Raw genomic sequence first — 16,573 nt, forward strand, 5'->3', positions numbered from 1 at the left:
TGGTAATAAGCTGTCTCTCATTAGTTTTGAGTGTAAATTTAAACATTTAGGTTAAGAGTGATCTTTCTCTCCTTCGTTTCCTTCGTCTTCACTATTCCAGTTCTCAGTGAAAGAGACAGTTCTTCATGGTTATCACACACGTTCCTCTAACAGAGCTGTACTTTTCCAAATTACACAGATTTCATTCTCCTGTGGTTAGTTTTATATCGTGTTACTGAATTAATTTTACCAGAACAGGGATTTCCATAATTTGTTTTATAAATAATTATGCTTTTTAATTAAAAAAGTGTATTATAGCAACATACAGTTAGCTGTATTCCACAGAGCTGGACAAGTTTCAAAACAGCTTAATACAATAGACAATAACTGCAACTATAGACAAAAAAAGAGTAATCACATTCAGCATTTATGCAAAGTACATTAGTAAAAAATAAATGTGCATATTTTACTAAAATATAAACCATATATGATCCATAGAATGCTAAATTTAATGTCCTTATTACTATTAAATTATTTGCTTCTCGTGGTACCATCTTGCAAAAATAGCCAGTTACTGGCAACATGTTAGAATTCAAATTATAATTTTTTTAAAATAAATATGCTCAGAAATCTAGTTCTGCAAGAACATTGGTGAAAATATGATTACTAGGAGAACACTAGGAGGAAAGGTGTCTTTTCCAAGCAGCATTTTTTTAACATCACAATCCCATTTTTACTTAAAAGTTAAACCTCTGTATAGGATTTAGTAACTTTTCCCCATTTCAGTTTAAATTTCTCTGTTACATAAGAGGAGACAAGTGGAAGACAGTACTGACACAGCACAGACCTACTTCAACAGCTAATTATTCATTTCAGAGCACAAGTGCTCTGCTTCCAAGAGATGGTAAAAGCCTGTGCTGAAAAAAATTCACAGAAGAGAAAAATCAACACAATTATTTTTACAAGCAATAATGTTGCTCTACTTACCTGACCTTGCAGCCAACTTCCAAACTCATCCATGTATCTATTTTTAACTTCTGAAACTCCTTGGGAAACAGGGGTTTGCTTTGTGCTTATATCTGGTTTTATTTTGTCAATCACAAAGCATTTGATGGGAGAAATACATTATAATTTCCACTTTAGTAAGACTGCAGAATCATAGAATGGTTTAGGTTTGAAGGCCCTTTAAAGACCATCTAGTCCAACCTCCCTGCAAAGAGCAGGGATACCTTCAGTCAGACTGGGTTACACACAGTCCCATCCAGCTTTTTATTTTTTGTTTGTTTGTTTGTTTGTTTTGGTTTTTTTTGGTTTTTTTTGCCTGCCTGCAGAGGTGAGGGCAACCCTGAAAACACTGCTGGGGCTTGGGAGCAGCTACCCTGTGAGCACAGCCATAAAAATCAGCCCCTTCCTGCTCTGCCTATGAACAATTTTATTCCTATAATCAGGATTAAGTGAGGGGTTCTCACATTCCAACTTAAACACACCTAAATTCTTACACAGACCAACAAAATATTTAACTTCTTACAAGTTCTACTGCCAAACAGCCTTATTATAGAATCACATCTTCAATCTTCAGCTACTAGTGAAGAAAGATGCACTGATTTACCAGGTAAGATATGAATACACTCTCCCAAGAGATTTATTTAAAACTTTGACCTATCTTTTCTGTGACTCTCTCAGAACAAAAGACCCGAGAACACTTCTCCTCCTTAAGAAGTTCTATTTTAGCAGAGTACAGCTCAGTTTGAGGGAGGCCAGCAATGGACTGCTCCATGCTTTTCTCCTCTTGCTGTGGGGTTCACATTGAGTTCAGGAAGTTAAAAAAACCCCTTTTTTAAAATACCTACTTTAAATACTACTTCTTTAATAAATCAAAGTTAGTAATCTCATAGGATTAACATTCTTAGGGTTTAACCTGGAACAGAATTGTTAATTACAAGCTAATATATTTTGATAAAATAATTTACATTGCCCTGATTTAAATCCTAGAAATGTAAAGATATATCTTTTAATGGCCCTACAACCAAGTAAACTGAGCACACTGCCCAGCTTGTTTGGCAGCTGCTAGTCACAGAGAACACACAGTGGCCCACCAGCTCTCCAAAGCAGCCCAGGACCTGCAAATTATTTCATTTGCTCAGTGATAAGGCAAAAGAGGAAGGCAGGCAAGTGCACTCTATGAAATTATCAGACAGGGAAAGGTGTGGTAGGGCATAAATCCCTAAGAGAGCTGCTGCTCTAAAGCACAATAAATAACTTGCTATTTTCACAGTCACAGCTATAATTTTATTCATTGTACTTAACAAAATAATGCAATAAAAGTACCTTTAAAATGGATGCACACCTGAAGGAATGAAAGCATTTTCATCATGGGCAAAGTTGTTTAGGGAATTTTACATTTATGTCTCTTTCCAGTAACGTCAGCTTGCACTAGAGTGAAATCAAAAATCCATCATGAAAACATACTTTGAAGAACTTGGTCCTAATCTTCAAGCCTCAGGGTTGGATTTTTTGTTCATTCACTCTCTAGGCAACAGACAAAGCAGAAGAAACTTCATATTCTTCTAAGTATGTGTTCTCTCTCACAGCATTCATTCTCACCACTTTAGCCCCAGCAGGCCACTGCAACTTTGCTGTGTCTGAGTTTACTGTACTAGATGAAAATACATTTACATAGAGAATTCCCCATCATGAACAAATCAGCTGTAGAAGGGAGGGAAAACCATCCTTTGATTTCCATCATCTAGAACTTCTGAAATGCCCCACAGCTGGTTACATCCAACCAACTGCACAAGGGCTGGCAGCAGCCTGAATCATTATTTGAGAATCTCTGCATCAGGTGTGGTACTCCAGCACCCCTTCCACTTCCAAGAGTAAATAAATAGCATTTTATTATCTTTATTGTTAGCTGTGTGTATATTCTACATTTAGAACAACTGATCCAGCTATGTTTATGAGGTTACACACAGAATTGGCCATATCCTCACATATACTACAAGTTAGAACTTATAGTCAGAATACCATCTTTAGAAGGTAAAAAACCCTACTGCCAACCCAGCCAAAAAATTCTCTGATTGAAAGAATTTTCAAATCTACAGGCATGCCTGTTTGAACCAATAGCTTAAAAACTCCTTGTGCAGAACAGAATTGATTGATATTTTACAGTACTGCCTTCTGTCAAGGAAGCATCTAATGGGAACAAGTTGCTATATGGACTCTAATAGAGCTTGCCACATTTTTACTAGTGTTTTCAATGTCCACACAAGAAATTGCCCATTAAATTTATAGACCAATTTTATGCTAATTATACTCATTACACTCTGTAAGAAAACTAGGTAATTGGGTTGTTGTACTTCTATCTTTAGAAATAAATTAGAATTCCTGCTTAGTTAGAATAATTTAAAATGTCTGACTGTGCCTGTTCAAAGCATCCATTAACAAATGCTGGCTTCTACTCGACTTCCCACTGCATTAAACAGGCCATTTCTACACACAAGACAAAGCAGCTAATCAACTGGAAGTTGAAAATAAATATGCAGGGAGCAGGCAGACAAACCGCAGCGTTAAAACGCATTTGCCTTATGCCAAGATCCATTTGTAAATTCATCAAGTGTTATACTAAGTCATGTTGATGTGTTTTCAAGATGGTTAACTGCTTGAAAACAATAATATTTACAGTGCAGTTCAATGGAGTTATTCAGCAATACTCAAAAGCAGAGACTGAATGTAGGGGCACAGAACCATTTGTACTGCTGCAGCACTCAGGGGCTCTGGGGAAAGGTGCCCCTGCCCATGGCAGGGGGGTTGGAACTAGATGAGCTTTAAGGTCCCTTCCAACCCAAGCCATTCTGAGATGTAACTCTCAGATCCTTTTTACAGCTGAGGGGCTCTGATTTCAATTCTCAAGACTTCTAAAATTATACACAGTCTCTATGTGACTATTCAGACATCTAGGAGAGCCAGTATAACAAAGCCAAGCAGTCCAGCAGAAAATGCCAGAAAAGAATGCAGGGACTGAGTAATTTTATATTTGTGAAGATTTACTAACTCTCTGCAGGGAAACACTTCCCTGCACTTTGGAAGCCTTTGTGTTCACAAGCCTGAATTCTTTCCCAAAGCAGAACAACTGAGTCTGCTCCAAACATAGGCTAAAAAATAATCATACTATTATAGTCTCACTCTTGTTGACAACTTGTAGTTACGCTAGTGATTTTTTTCATTTGGTTGTAGTTTTTATTGCTTGTAAACTATTCTTCTATCTTAACGTTGGTGAGGTGTTTTTTCAAGCGAGCCTTAAGTTTCTTGCTATTATCTTAATGCCATATCTTTGGGATAGAATTTAATTTAAAACTCCGTGCTTAGCTATCTTCTAAGGGATAATAATTTTTTAGGTACAAAAAAAAACCAGCCACCACACTGTAAACCAACCTGAATAAAGATGCAATCACCCAATCCATTCAGCGCTCAAAGTTTCACTTTCCATACAATGAAGATTCAGTGAGTCAGGAGGGAAAAAGAACACACACAGCAAAAATAAACAAAAGAAAATTGTACACAACTACTTGCAAAACTCACATATAAATAAAAGAACAGATGTTTTCATTTGTTTTGTGAAAGGTGGTAATTGAAGATCAGTCATCCATGCATCAAACAAGTGCTCTACGTCTGTTGACTCAACAGTGCTGTGACAGCATCGCAGCTCCTCCTGAGAACGCCTTCGAAGCTGAATCCTGGAGGCAAAATCATCTGAGGAATGCTTTGTTTGAGATATGATTAACAAAATCTCCTGGCAGTAGCTCCAGCTCAGCTATTCTTTTAGCATTTCAGAAACAATTATAGGTAAGAAAAAAAATCACAGACAAAAAGTCAGGCCTTGACAAGATACTATGCAAATCTGTTAAGTGGATACTGAGTTCTGACTGGCTTATATTTTGAACTTAGCTACCTATGAAGTTCAGCATTAGTTTATCAAGTAAAACTTACTATAGCTGCTGCTTCAGAACTGCAATATTACTCTAAGATTGGGCAGCCTGCTTTTGAGTCAGAAAAGAAATTGACTGGGAATACAATCACCAAATCTGAAGTGGTACTTGACGGAAATTACATTTTTAATTACAGAAGTGAAAGCAACTGACATTAGGAAATAACATGAAGAGTTCTGAAACAAATGAAAGTTCTGTATCAAATTAAAGCAATCAATAGATCTAGAACTGGAATAAAGCAACACTGTTCACTGCTTCAAAATAAGGCTCCAAACAGGAACACTTTTTCTGTGGTATTTGTCTCTTCCTTTATCAACGTACCTTGTACCCCAAGATACAGCTCCAAATAATGGGGGAAAGCTACACACAGTACAAGGTAAAAAATCCTGGACATCAGCTGCTATGATAGAAATACATGTGCAACATGTGTGAACAAAACACTCAGTACTGAGAGGGTGTTTCCTTAAAATCTGCTGAGATTGTCTGAAAATGAAGATAGCTATCTGCCACGTGAAATAGCAATCAGGCAGTTATCAAGAGACCTCAGATGGGAAAGAAAAATCAGCTAAAAAAATTAAATATAAAAAGCACTAACATTTTTAACAAGGAGAAAAAAACCAGTGAAAACTTGGTCTGATACAAAGAAGGTGCCCTGGGCACCTCAAGCTCTGTGGAGGCCTGAGGGAACACGCACCCCTGGCAGTAGGCTGAGAACACAGGGCTCAACAAGCACAGGTCACTCCTGGGGTGTCACCTTTGGGGTCCTGCCCCAACAGCTGGGTGGATTAGCAGGTGATGGGAACAGCCCAGGTGAGAATGCAGCCACAGCATCCACATCTCCTCAGGTGATGGATGCACACAGGAACACATTCTGAGAAGGGTGGGCTCATAGCACTGAAACCTCCTGGTAAAGGGACAGAGGTGAGCATTTACCTGCAAATTTGAGGGTGGAAGCTGTGGGGGTTGCTGTAGGAGTGTGTTTAGGTATGTGAAGGTGTTTACTAAGGTTTTGTAAGGGTCTAGTAATCATTTATCTGTTATATTGCTGCTATTACTCCTGCATGTATAGTTAACAGTTAATTACATGTTATCAGTAAATCAACAAATCACTTCAATTTTAACTTGATTTAAGTAAGGCATGAGCTGTTTTTCCCTTACAAGCAGCAAATGCATTCCTTTGGTGTCTTCTGCTTCACTCTTATATGTAGCCTTCAACTAAACTTACCTATCTCAGGTTTTTATTTTTCTTTTTCTTTTCTTTCACCTGACAGCACCCAAGATATTAAGGAAATCACACTTGCTTCAGTACTCAGACTGATTCCAGCCAAAGGACTACAATAATTGCACTTCTCCAAAGTAATGGCTCCAAAACCTGGGCAAAAATGGACACATCTTTGAAAAGTGCATATTAAATATTTGGGTTAGACAAATGAAAACTTGAGAGGTTTAACACACATGCTAGCCTTCTAAAAAGCGGCTTCTTAAACAAGATGCTCTAATGAATTTAATCCCTGAGATCAGGTTCTTGCTTCAGAAAATTCCAATTAAACACCACATGAAAGCTTGGTGTGTTTCTCCCCCTGCAACTGAAAGCTCAGTGTTAGCTCCTAGATTTTCCAGAAAACATTAAAAGAGTGTCATTCATATTTTTCTTTTTTGAACAGTGTAAAGAAATACAGCTAAATTTAATTTTGCATGGTTCGCTTTTGTACTTCCGCTGATGACATTTTTATAAATTAGAGGTAATGAAGAATCCTATCTCATGTTTTAACTTCACAAATTCTTAGTCTTGAAAGTACAGGATCTCATTCCTTTATACTAAACAGACTTGAATAAAACTATACATTGACAGATCTCGTAACCAAAGACCAGACCAAGCATACTTACTGATCTGTGACTCAAACTCTAAAATAAAAATAGTCATATTCATTAAGTGCAACCATGCTTCTTCTCAGCTTAATTTTATTTTATTTATGGGCTGCTAGCTTTTAATTAATCAAAATAATAATCTCCTTGAATTCTTTTCTCATTCTGTATTCAGGAGAAAAATATTCTGTATTATGCATTAAGCTTAAGTTAACCAAGCTTACAAGAGACATTACATCACCTTCATAACTACTTTTTAGAAGTTACTCACTCAGAAAAGCTCTCAGCACACAAAGTACTAGGCTAGCAACTGGCAACCATGTTCTTCTTCACTACAATTTTAGAAAGCCATAAAGATTTAAATCTGAAAAAAAGAATTAAAATGAAACAGAGCCTTGTGACAAAAACATCTCTTCATAGTAAACTAGTAACTTATTCAAGCAACTAGTCGAAACCAGGAGTAACCTAGAACTCCAAGAAGTACTATAGAAAAAAACCCCCATAATTGCAGTTAAAGACCTCCAGAAAAGGCAGGTATTCAAACATAGACAGGGAAATTAACACCTTGCCTGCCTGTTACATGTTCTCTAATTCCAACCCACATTCCACCAATGCCATATTTACTACTCCTTACTTCTATTACTCCCCAGCCCTTTTCCAAATTAACATAATATCTGCACCTTGTTTCACCACCAAGGGCTAGGATGAAAGCTACTTACCTTTTCTCCCTGTTCAGAAGATGTTTCCCCACTACCAAAACACTTTACTATTTATGTATGCCATCTATGAACTATGAAATCAAAGAACTGGAAATCCTTCCTTTTCCCCATAACTTGGATACTTCAAAGGAGCACAGCAGGAGCACTTCTCCAATTAACATTTAGCCAGCACATTCCACCTCCTCATTCCCTTAACACAGTCTGAGTCACAACCACCAGCTCAAGTGACTGGAAATTAACCTACTAAAGCAATGATTTCGAAAGTTACATTAATTTGACACATAACTTCACAGAAACCTACATCTAGCAAACCAGAGATTCCTCCAGAAACAAGGGAATTTTATTTTAGCCAGAGAGGACCTGTAGAGTGATGCAGTATTTTGTACCAAGTCCACTGATGGAGTATTAAAAAAACAGAAGCTTTCACAGAAACAACCTCTTGTTTTAGATTTACTCTTTAGAGAGCTTTAAAGGTTATCAGACCATTTAGTTTCTCCCCCTTTTTCCAGCAGAATTACCGTTCTTTCCTAGGAAAGCAAAAAATGAACTAATTTCCCTCAAATAATTACAGGTTAGGCTTGTAAGCAAAAACAGGACAGAAGGTTGCTGCCCTCCTTCTCATGAGGTGTACCTTCTCTGCCCATTTTTTATTCAAAGTCAAAGCCTGGTCAATAAAATAACCCCCCAAATCAGGACCTGACAGATGGGAAGAGTTCTGCCTACCTGGCCTGTTGGGTTTGTGCTATGCACAAGTTCTGTCAAACTCCACCTGGTGGATAATCTTAAAAAAGCCTAGGAAATAAACTTAAAAAGGCTTTAGCTCCACCAGGATTGATATACCACTCAGATACTAGGATAAAACTTATGGAACTGTATAATTGGTTGTATAGACATCATCCTTTCTGTTTCTCCTCAACTCTATGAGTGCTACAATCAAGCAAAATCTCTGGGCAGGTATTATTTCTAAACCTCTCATACTAATGGGTCAGAGTTGCAATTAATATCAATTTCTGGTAATGCAGTTATAGAAAAGAAAAGTCATAGCTCTATGGCACAGCTAAAGAGAAAATTACTCTTCTTGCTCTTTAGCCTCTGACATAGAAAAGTGAAAAGTAATGTGTAAATGTAATTTTTAACTAACATTTAGATAAAGTATCAATTATTCAAATTTCTTACAGTAACTTTTTACCCATACTTCCCAACTCATAAAAACCATAATCATTTGTGTATTTGTATTTGCTGATAGTTTCTCTTACAGGTTGTCTCATAAATACACCTGCTACCATTCTTTACTTTTATAATACATTGCTTTATACTATGATCTACTATCCTTGAGAAATAATTAAAAAATGCATTCAAGACATGTAAACCATACCTGGAGCAGCCTGTGATACTGAAATGCTGAAAGAGGCATTATTTTTGAAAATAGTAAATTTAATAAAAAGTTGTGAGTTGAATTGCTCTCTCAAAGACCTGAGAGAGCAGACTGCTCATATATTTATCTAGAAAGAAAAAAATTAACACAATTTCACAGAGATAATGCTGTGGCACAGTACAAAAACCTCTATTTTGCATACTTTATTATCATTTCAGGACGTCATCACTAAATAAGCACAAGTGAAGACTGTCTGCAATTAAAACTTTTATAGAAGTTTCAAGACAATTATTATTTCTGAAGAGCAACTATTTTTTTCCTCTTTTAAGAAGTCCTTCTATTTTTGCCAGATCTCCAAATGAAACTGTTGCAGAACCTCGCTGGGCTGGTTTTGCCTAAGGAAAAAAAAAACACATAGGGGTAATTTTAAATAAAAATGTTTTGTAAAAAGCTTTTAAAACATCGCTTATTTAAATTATTTTCAAAGAGAAAACAACAGCTTGACATTACCTGTGACTCATGGTATTTCCAGCCAATCATGTAGTAGATCTGAAAGGTGGCAGGTACGGAGCCGTTGCTGTTTCCGTACATTTCTGTTAGGGCAGGAAGGGAGAGAGAGAAGGTACAGGCTGTCAGCTCCAGGAAACACTCAGTTCTCAGAACATCACATTCATCACTATGACTCCTGGTGAAAGATTTGGGACAGTAAAAATATCTCATACTGGTGCATCAATACAGTTCAAATCCCGGCATTATAATTAAGGTTAAAAATAGCTTAATATTTGGGGTTTTTGGTTTTGCTTTGGGCTTGTTTAGGTTTTTGGTTGTTTTTTGTTTTTTTTTACAGAAAGGTCATAAAAAAAGACACAGAAAAAATGTTCTTAAAGTCATTCTAGATGAACTCATTACTCTCAATACTGACCTTGGTATATTGCAGCAGCTGCCAGCATCGTCTCCCTATGCAGCAGAGGTTTTCTATTCCAAGAGCAATTACTCTCCCCCATACCTAAAAATATGTTTTAGCTTTAAGAAAAAGAAGATATTGCACATGCCATGAGTTAAGTGTCATGCACTAAGGACAGGTTCTTACAAAACCAAAGTACAGAATCCTCTATTCACTGTAAGACAGAACATACCAGAGATCATTGGGTGAGTTTCTTATGTGTGAGAATCCAGAGCTTTTAATTCCTATGCTTTGCAATTTACTGTTTACATTGCTAGGAATAATTTCAAATTATTAGTTCTTCAGCCTGAGTCTTCGAACATTTAGGCTTTTAAGTATAACTGATTTTAATAATGAGTACAAAGGGTTTATTCAGACACAAGTGTACTGTTTTACCAGATAATCATTAAAATTACTAGTCCAAGAGATTTAAAATACAAAATGAAGTAACCACAATTCTTTTAATCACTTACTGCATCTGAATGTTTCTGCTCAGAATAAAAGCTGCCTTTCCATTAAGGCATTACTCCATAGAGCAGTAGATAAGAAATGCCCTGAGCTGCTGTCAGTAACAACAGACTGCATGTGAATGACTGCTCTACAATCCATGACAAAGGCAATCAGAGTATTAACAAAATCATTACTCAACTGTTTGCTGTTCCTCAGCATATTCAAATTAAGGATATATGTACTTTCATTCCAAAGCAGTTTGCTGATTGCCCTGGTAATCAGAAAGGCTCACAGGAAAAGTCAGTGTGTGGGATAGGGGCTTCTGTCTCCCTTCAAGAGCTTTTCTGCACGTTATACTGAATAGGCTCATGCAGAACAGGAACCCCAGGGAAGCACAACATTCACAGCAGACCATGAAGTAGCAAATCCTTGACTTGTGCTTCCCAACGCAAATCTCCTGACAGGCATAATCTCCTGACTCACAAGATAGCAGGAAAAAAAACTAATGCTTCCCCTGTTGCAATAAGATTTATTTTTATCTTTTTAAGAAGGAAATTCTTTGTGATGTAGATGGTGAAACACTGGCTCAGGTTGCTAAGAGAGGTGGTGGATGACCCACACCTGGAAACATCCAAGACCAGGTCAGACGGAGCTCTGAGCAACCTGATCTAGTTCAAGATGTCCCTGCTGACTGCAGAGAGTTGGACTAAATGGCCTTTAAAGGTTCTTTCCAACCCACACCAGTCTATGATTTGGAGTCGAGAAACACACAGTAAAACAGCTCTGCGTCTGGTCCACTGATACAGAAAACATTTATGTTTCCATATAGAATATACTTGCCTTGTAAGTCTTCCATAACCTCAAATAACCCTGGGTAGTTCACTTGGATTTCATCAGTATCCTAGAAGAATTGAGAAGTTCCATTTTAGAGCACATCAAACTAAACCAACAGCATTATTTCAACCTTGCTGTACTACCAAACTATTCCCTGCCTGTGGCAGGAGGGTTGGGACTAGATGATTTCTAAGGTCCCTTCCAACCCAAACCATTCTATAATTCTGTTCATCTGCCTCCTCTGCTCAAATCATGTATTTCTAGGAAGCATGTACTATTTTAACATTTCTAAAAAGTTCTGCTTAATAGCCCAAATGCAATCAAATTTTAATTTAAATGCCATTATTTTCTTCTTGGTTTTAGAAGAAAGAGCAAGTGTCTATAATTTTTTCATGCAGGTCTAACATTCTCTGACATTTCTCCAAGAAAACCATCCAAATTCTACTGGGCCATGAGCCAATGATACACTTCAGTTGGTTCCCTTAATCACCACAAAGCCAAAAGCAGTGGCAGTCCAGGCTATTTCTGCAGCCTGTTCAGAGAGGTGCCCCACATGCAGAAGGAAGCTGTATGTCATTACTACATCAGCAAACAGTGATTCTCATACTCCAGCAGCTCTGACGTTCTGGATTGTTCTCCCTGATGGTTCTCTTACTTATAATTACCACAGTGAGGGTGTTGAAGCCAGCCCTGGAGAGCAGGTGTCCCAGATCAGCGACAGCAGTGAAGGGGGACACGTGAGGAGAGAAGCCCCCCTCCCTCTCCAGCTCGGCCAGCTGCAGGGAGCAGCGCAGCTCGTACAGAGTGTCCCCCCCAAACATGGCTCCGATGAACACTCCGTCCGGCTTCAGCACCTGGTGGATCTGCAGCACACAAACACTGGGATTCACATTCTCTGAACGTGAGAGCAGCAAAGAATGATCAGAACAATTCTTATCTCATTTACTGCTCCTGTGTTTTCACAAGCAGAATGCTTGTGGAAGATTGTCTACCTGAAGGGAACTGGTAATTGGATTCTGGTGTGAGTGTTTTGATTCACTGACCAATTGATCCGTGTGAGTGTCGGGACTGTCGGCTGACAGTCATGAGATGCAGAGCAGTTGAGTACTTGGCAGATTCAGTTTAGATGTAATACAATGTAATATAGTACAAAAAAGTAATTAATTAGCCTTCTGATAAGATGGAGTCCTCCTCCTTATTTCTCCCTGCCACAGCGGTCGCCTTGTTTCCTATACATAACTAAGTGGTTCTTAGACTTTTTATCTTAAAGAACTCAAAAGTAATCATTGTAAGAACTGTGACAGACTTTTATTATTCTGCAGGGCAAGCTGTGACACAGCTTCTGGTCACACTGCAAACAAATACTCTGGCTGAAGAGAGACTATTTTCTATTTTTAAGAGGAAATCCTCAGAAATTACACTTACAGTTAGGAAACACAGAACAAACTGTGGAAATTGAGGGTAAAACTATTTTCAGCACAATACTCCTAAGACAATATTCTAAATTAATTTACATCTAAAAGGAGGGTAGATTAAGGTAAGTATGCTATTTACTTTTACTTTCTCAGAGCAGCAAAAGCACATTTTAATGGTTTGATTTAAAAGAAATGAAGACTTTACTTTCCAGTACTGATCTCTGCACTTCTGAGACAATCAAGTAATGCCATTTTTATTATGTCTATGATTACTTATTATTAACCTGCCAAAAGAGCAAATCATAATTCAAACACCAAGGCTGACAAGCTGCTTTCTGGTCTCCTAAGTTCTAGCCCTCTTCCTAGTGAGAAGGCAAATAAACTCATGCTTTCTTGTTTCTTTAAGAGTTGGAAATGATCTCTGGTTTGGACATCCAGAAGAGCCTGATTATATAACCAGGCTAACAAGACAGCAAGCATTTCCAAAGCCGTTGAAAATAAAAAAAATTCAATAGTTTTTTTAATGAAGTATTAATCAAGCTACCTTTTCTGTGCTAGTAAAAAAGCCTTTAATTGACAGGTAAGAAAATCAGGCAGTTAAAGGCAGTTTCCACTAGTTGAAGACAACACAGGAGATCATAAAAGCTGGCCAAGAAGCCCAGTTCCCAGTGAGACAGTGTCAATTATATTTACTGTGGGAGAAAGTATTTCACTCTCCACAGAATACTTAAATTCTGGTGAAAATTGTGTATTTCTTTCCAAGTTTTTTTTTTTTTTAATAAGTACTGAATACATTTAAACTGATTTATATTATATCAGTAACAGTAGCGTAGTCCTATTCCTGATAGGGCAGGAATGCAATAACTGATCAATTTGAAATAAATTAAAAACCAGCACACTGGTTAACATGTTCCTTGTTCTTGCACCACATTTTTGATTTGACTGAGGTTTACACCTGCAGAAAAGAGCTGAAGTAATCCAAAATAACCAAAACTGCTGGTGGGAAAAAAAATATTTTCTGTCCTCAACAAGTATTTGCTTTATTCCAACATCAAAAAGTCTTGGTCAAAGCTGTATTTCAAAATAAACAGCTGAGACATAAAAATAACTTAAGCTCCATAAAGCAGCTCTGGAGCAGTGTAGTATTTTACTACAAGTAGTAAGAGCTAACAATAAAAAATCAATAGCACTGCCTCAGGTGACATTAGTTACCATGATCTCAGCTGTGGAGAATCCAAATATTGTACAAATATGTTGTTTCAGTTATTTATTTCAAATTGATCTGAGGGAGCAAATTAGTAACAATATCAGCTAATGCTCCTCAAACTGCTAAAAGTATTGCAAAAAATACTTGTGTGCAACACGAGTTGTGTGCCTCTTATTTAAAGAAGACCTGGAAATAGAGAGTGCTCTCAATGCAAGTAATGGCAAGTGCTAATTTAGAGTATAAAAAACAATTTCTTACCTCTTTGAAAGCTTTAGGAAGGTCATTCACCCAATGCAAACTGAAATAACAGAAATGTACATTTTATAATTTCAGATTAAATCAAAATTAGGGAATACCAGTAACTACCTAATTAGCTAAGAAAGTTCCAGGAACCAAAGCCAAAAAATGACTTCTGAAGGTGCAACCAGGCTGAAACACCTGCTTGAAACTGATACCAAACAAGAACAGAAGTTTATACACACAGCACTTATTTTTGGTGAGAAAACACAAGTCCTGGAGACTAGCTTGTCAAAATACAGGAAAGAGAGAAACTCCAAGTCTTTTGAAGGAAATTAAACAGAAGGACATAAGTTTTTCCTAATGCATGCTCACATTAACTATGCAAGTACTTTTCTTATTGCTTTTTAATGGACTAGTAATCTTTGTTGGATTTATTTTCTTAAAGCTACTCTGAAAGAACATTGTTAAGAACTTAAATAAATTATGAATACGTACCTTAAGCTGCTGACAACAAGATCAAAGGTATCTTCTTTGAAAGGAAGAAATTCCTCATCAGCTACGACCCTGACCGTCGGGATTTCAGATTCTATAGCATTTTTCTAATGTTGGGTTGGAAGAAAAACAGCTCATCAAAACCTCACTTCTTTTGCTTCCCTGTATTACAGAATTGAAGCACTTTAGCATTCAAAAAGCTACTTACTAAAGCATTCTCTGCAATGTCAACTTGAATAAGTTTTTCAACTGTTTCCTGAAATAAAATTTAGAAAATTTATTAAATACGCGAATTATTTTGTAAATGGACATAAGTAATTTTTTGGCACTTACTCCTATTTATAATAAACTAGAAAGAATCGTTTCCACTCTTGATAGAAAGGGTGTGCTTTATATAAAGCACAAAGCCCTTTTCCCCACCCAACGTGGCACCTGCTCCCAGAGAGAACAGCTGAGGCAAAAGTGGTAAAAGAAACATATTTTGTAATTTTAGGCATAAGTTTAGTTAAACACAAACCATGGATTAACAGCCAAGAAGCACCTTTACTTACAGAGCAGTTCATGAATGGTAAACTGTTCATGGCTTCAGAGCCTCCATAATGACACTTCTCTTTAACAACTAAATGTGGCCAATAGATTCATCAAAGTAACCAGGCATATTCCTAGCCAAAACTAAAGTTAACTGTGTCATAATAGATAAATTCCCTTACATATTTGTCCAGTTTTCAGCAGCAATAAATGAAGAACAGCCTGCACAACACACAGCTTTGAACTGTAACCACAGGTATAAGGGTAGGGGGGGGAAGATTTACCTCATCAAGCCTCAGATGATTGTCTTAAATTGTAACAGAGCCCCATTTGAAAGGAAGGCACACATATGACCTTCCTTTAAACACTTTTAAGTATGAAGAAACAGTACCTTGGTTAAGTGCTGAGCTATGTAACCTCTTCCAGAGCCAACATCCAAAGCGAGAGGAAACGTTCTAAAGGATAACATCAGCAACACAGAACATAACTAAGTCTTAAAATGTTTTTAATTTTAGACCATATTAACTTTCCCCTGCTAATCTCTAAGGGCTGAACTCAGCCCACCGAGCATCCTTTCGTGGTGCCTCGGGGAAGGCGCTCCGCCTCCAGCGCTCTCCCCAGGGGTGCCGTTCCCAAGGGATGAGGGCAGGGCGCGGGGCTCACCTGGTGATGTCAAACACCCGGTCCGCGATCCTGCCGCCGACCTGGGGGGAGAGCCCGCGGTCAGAACCATAGGATCAACGAGGCTGGGAAAATCCCCTGAGATCGTCAAGTACAACCCATTAGCAACCAGCACCTCGTCAAGTAAACCATGGCACTGAGCCACGTCCAGCCTGTCTCAAACACCTCCAGCGACCGTGACTCCACCACCTCCCTGGGCAGGGCATTCCAACGTCTGATCACTCTGAAAAAATTCCTAATGTCCAACCTAAACTTCCCCTGGCAAAGTTTGAGACAATGTCTTGTCATCCTGCCGCTGCCTGCCTGGGGAAAGAGACCGACCTCCACCCGGCTACAAGCTTTATCCAGGGAGTTGTACAGAGTGACAAAGCGAGCCCTGAGCCTTTTCCCCAGGCTGAGCCCCCCAGCTCTCTCAGAGGCCTTGTGCTCCCGACCCTTCCCCAGCCCCGCTGCAGCTCCTCAATACCCTGAGGGGATCCCGAGTCCCCGAGCGGCGGCGCCCGGACGCGGCCGCAGCCCCCGCGGTGACCCCGGCCCCGCACCTCCTCCCGCAGGTAATCGCACTTGGCGGGCTCGGCCTGCAGCGCCGCCCAGTTCTTCTGCTTCCGCTTCAGCCGGCGGTCGAAGGGGCTCAGCGCGCCCGGGTTCGGCGAGGAGGAGGCGGGAGGAGGAGGAGGAGGAGGAGGAGGAGGCGAGGCGGCGGCCCTTGCTGGCAGCGCCCAGAGCGAGCGGCACCACCGCGCCCTCAGCGCCGGCCGCGCCAGGCCCCGCATCGCCCCGGCCGCGCGCGCCCCTCCGCGCCTGCGCCCCGCTGCGCGGGGACGCCGTGTCCCGCCGCGGCCGCCGTAGCGCCGCCGGA

At 39.0% G+C, this 16,573-nt stretch overlaps 1 protein-coding gene across 3 annotated transcripts; it reads right to left on the reverse strand.

The window, feature by feature from the left end:
- Positions 1–9,112: 9,112 nt before the first annotated feature.
- NDUFAF5 (NADH:ubiquinone oxidoreductase complex assembly factor 5) lies at positions 9,113–16,546 on the reverse strand. Of its 3 annotated transcripts, XM_064415418.1 has the most exons (11): positions 16,257–16,542; positions 15,697–15,737; positions 15,425–15,488; positions 14,714–14,761; positions 14,509–14,612; positions 14,032–14,071; positions 11,817–12,014; positions 11,158–11,218; positions 9,847–9,930; positions 9,435–9,517; positions 9,113–9,319 (listed from the first exon to the last, which is right to left on the reverse strand). In XM_064415418.1, exons 1-11 carry the CDS (start codon positions 16,485–16,487, stop codon positions 9,233–9,235), a joined length of 1,041 nt encoding a protein of 346 aa, XP_064271488.1. In that variant the 5' UTR covers positions 16,488–16,542; the 3' UTR covers positions 9,113–9,232. The 3 variants fall into 3 exon arrangements, with proteins under 3 accessions (XP_064271488.1, XP_064271489.1, XP_064271490.1); XM_064415419.1 differs by lacking the exon at positions 11,817–12,014 and having other exon boundaries at positions 16,257–16,546; XM_064415420.1 differs by lacking the exon at positions 15,425–15,488 and having other exon boundaries at positions 16,257–16,353.
- Positions 16,547–16,573: the final 27 nt, after the last annotated feature.

The sequence above is a fragment of the Passer domesticus genome, chromosome 3 (genome assembly GCF_036417665.1).
Source record: "Passer domesticus isolate bPasDom1 chromosome 3, bPasDom1.hap1, whole genome shotgun sequence".
NCBI lineage: Eukaryota > Metazoa > Chordata > Aves > Passeriformes > Passeridae > Passer > Passer domesticus.

Bases quoted from the DNA above. Each gene is read 5' to 3' on its own strand.
- NDUFAF5 (XM_064415418.1), bottom strand. From the start codon at position 16,487: ATGCGGGGCCTGGCGCGGCCGGCGCTGAGGGCGCGGTGGTGCCGCTCG. The intron at 14,762-15,424 runs GTACTGTTTCTT...ATTTTATTTCAG, and splicing joins TAGCTCAGCACTTAACCAAG to GAAACAGTTGAAAAACTTAT. The intron at 9,518-9,846 runs GTCAGTATTGAG...CTGCCCTAACAG, and splicing joins AGCTGCTGCAATATACCAAG to AAATGTACGGAAACAGCAAC.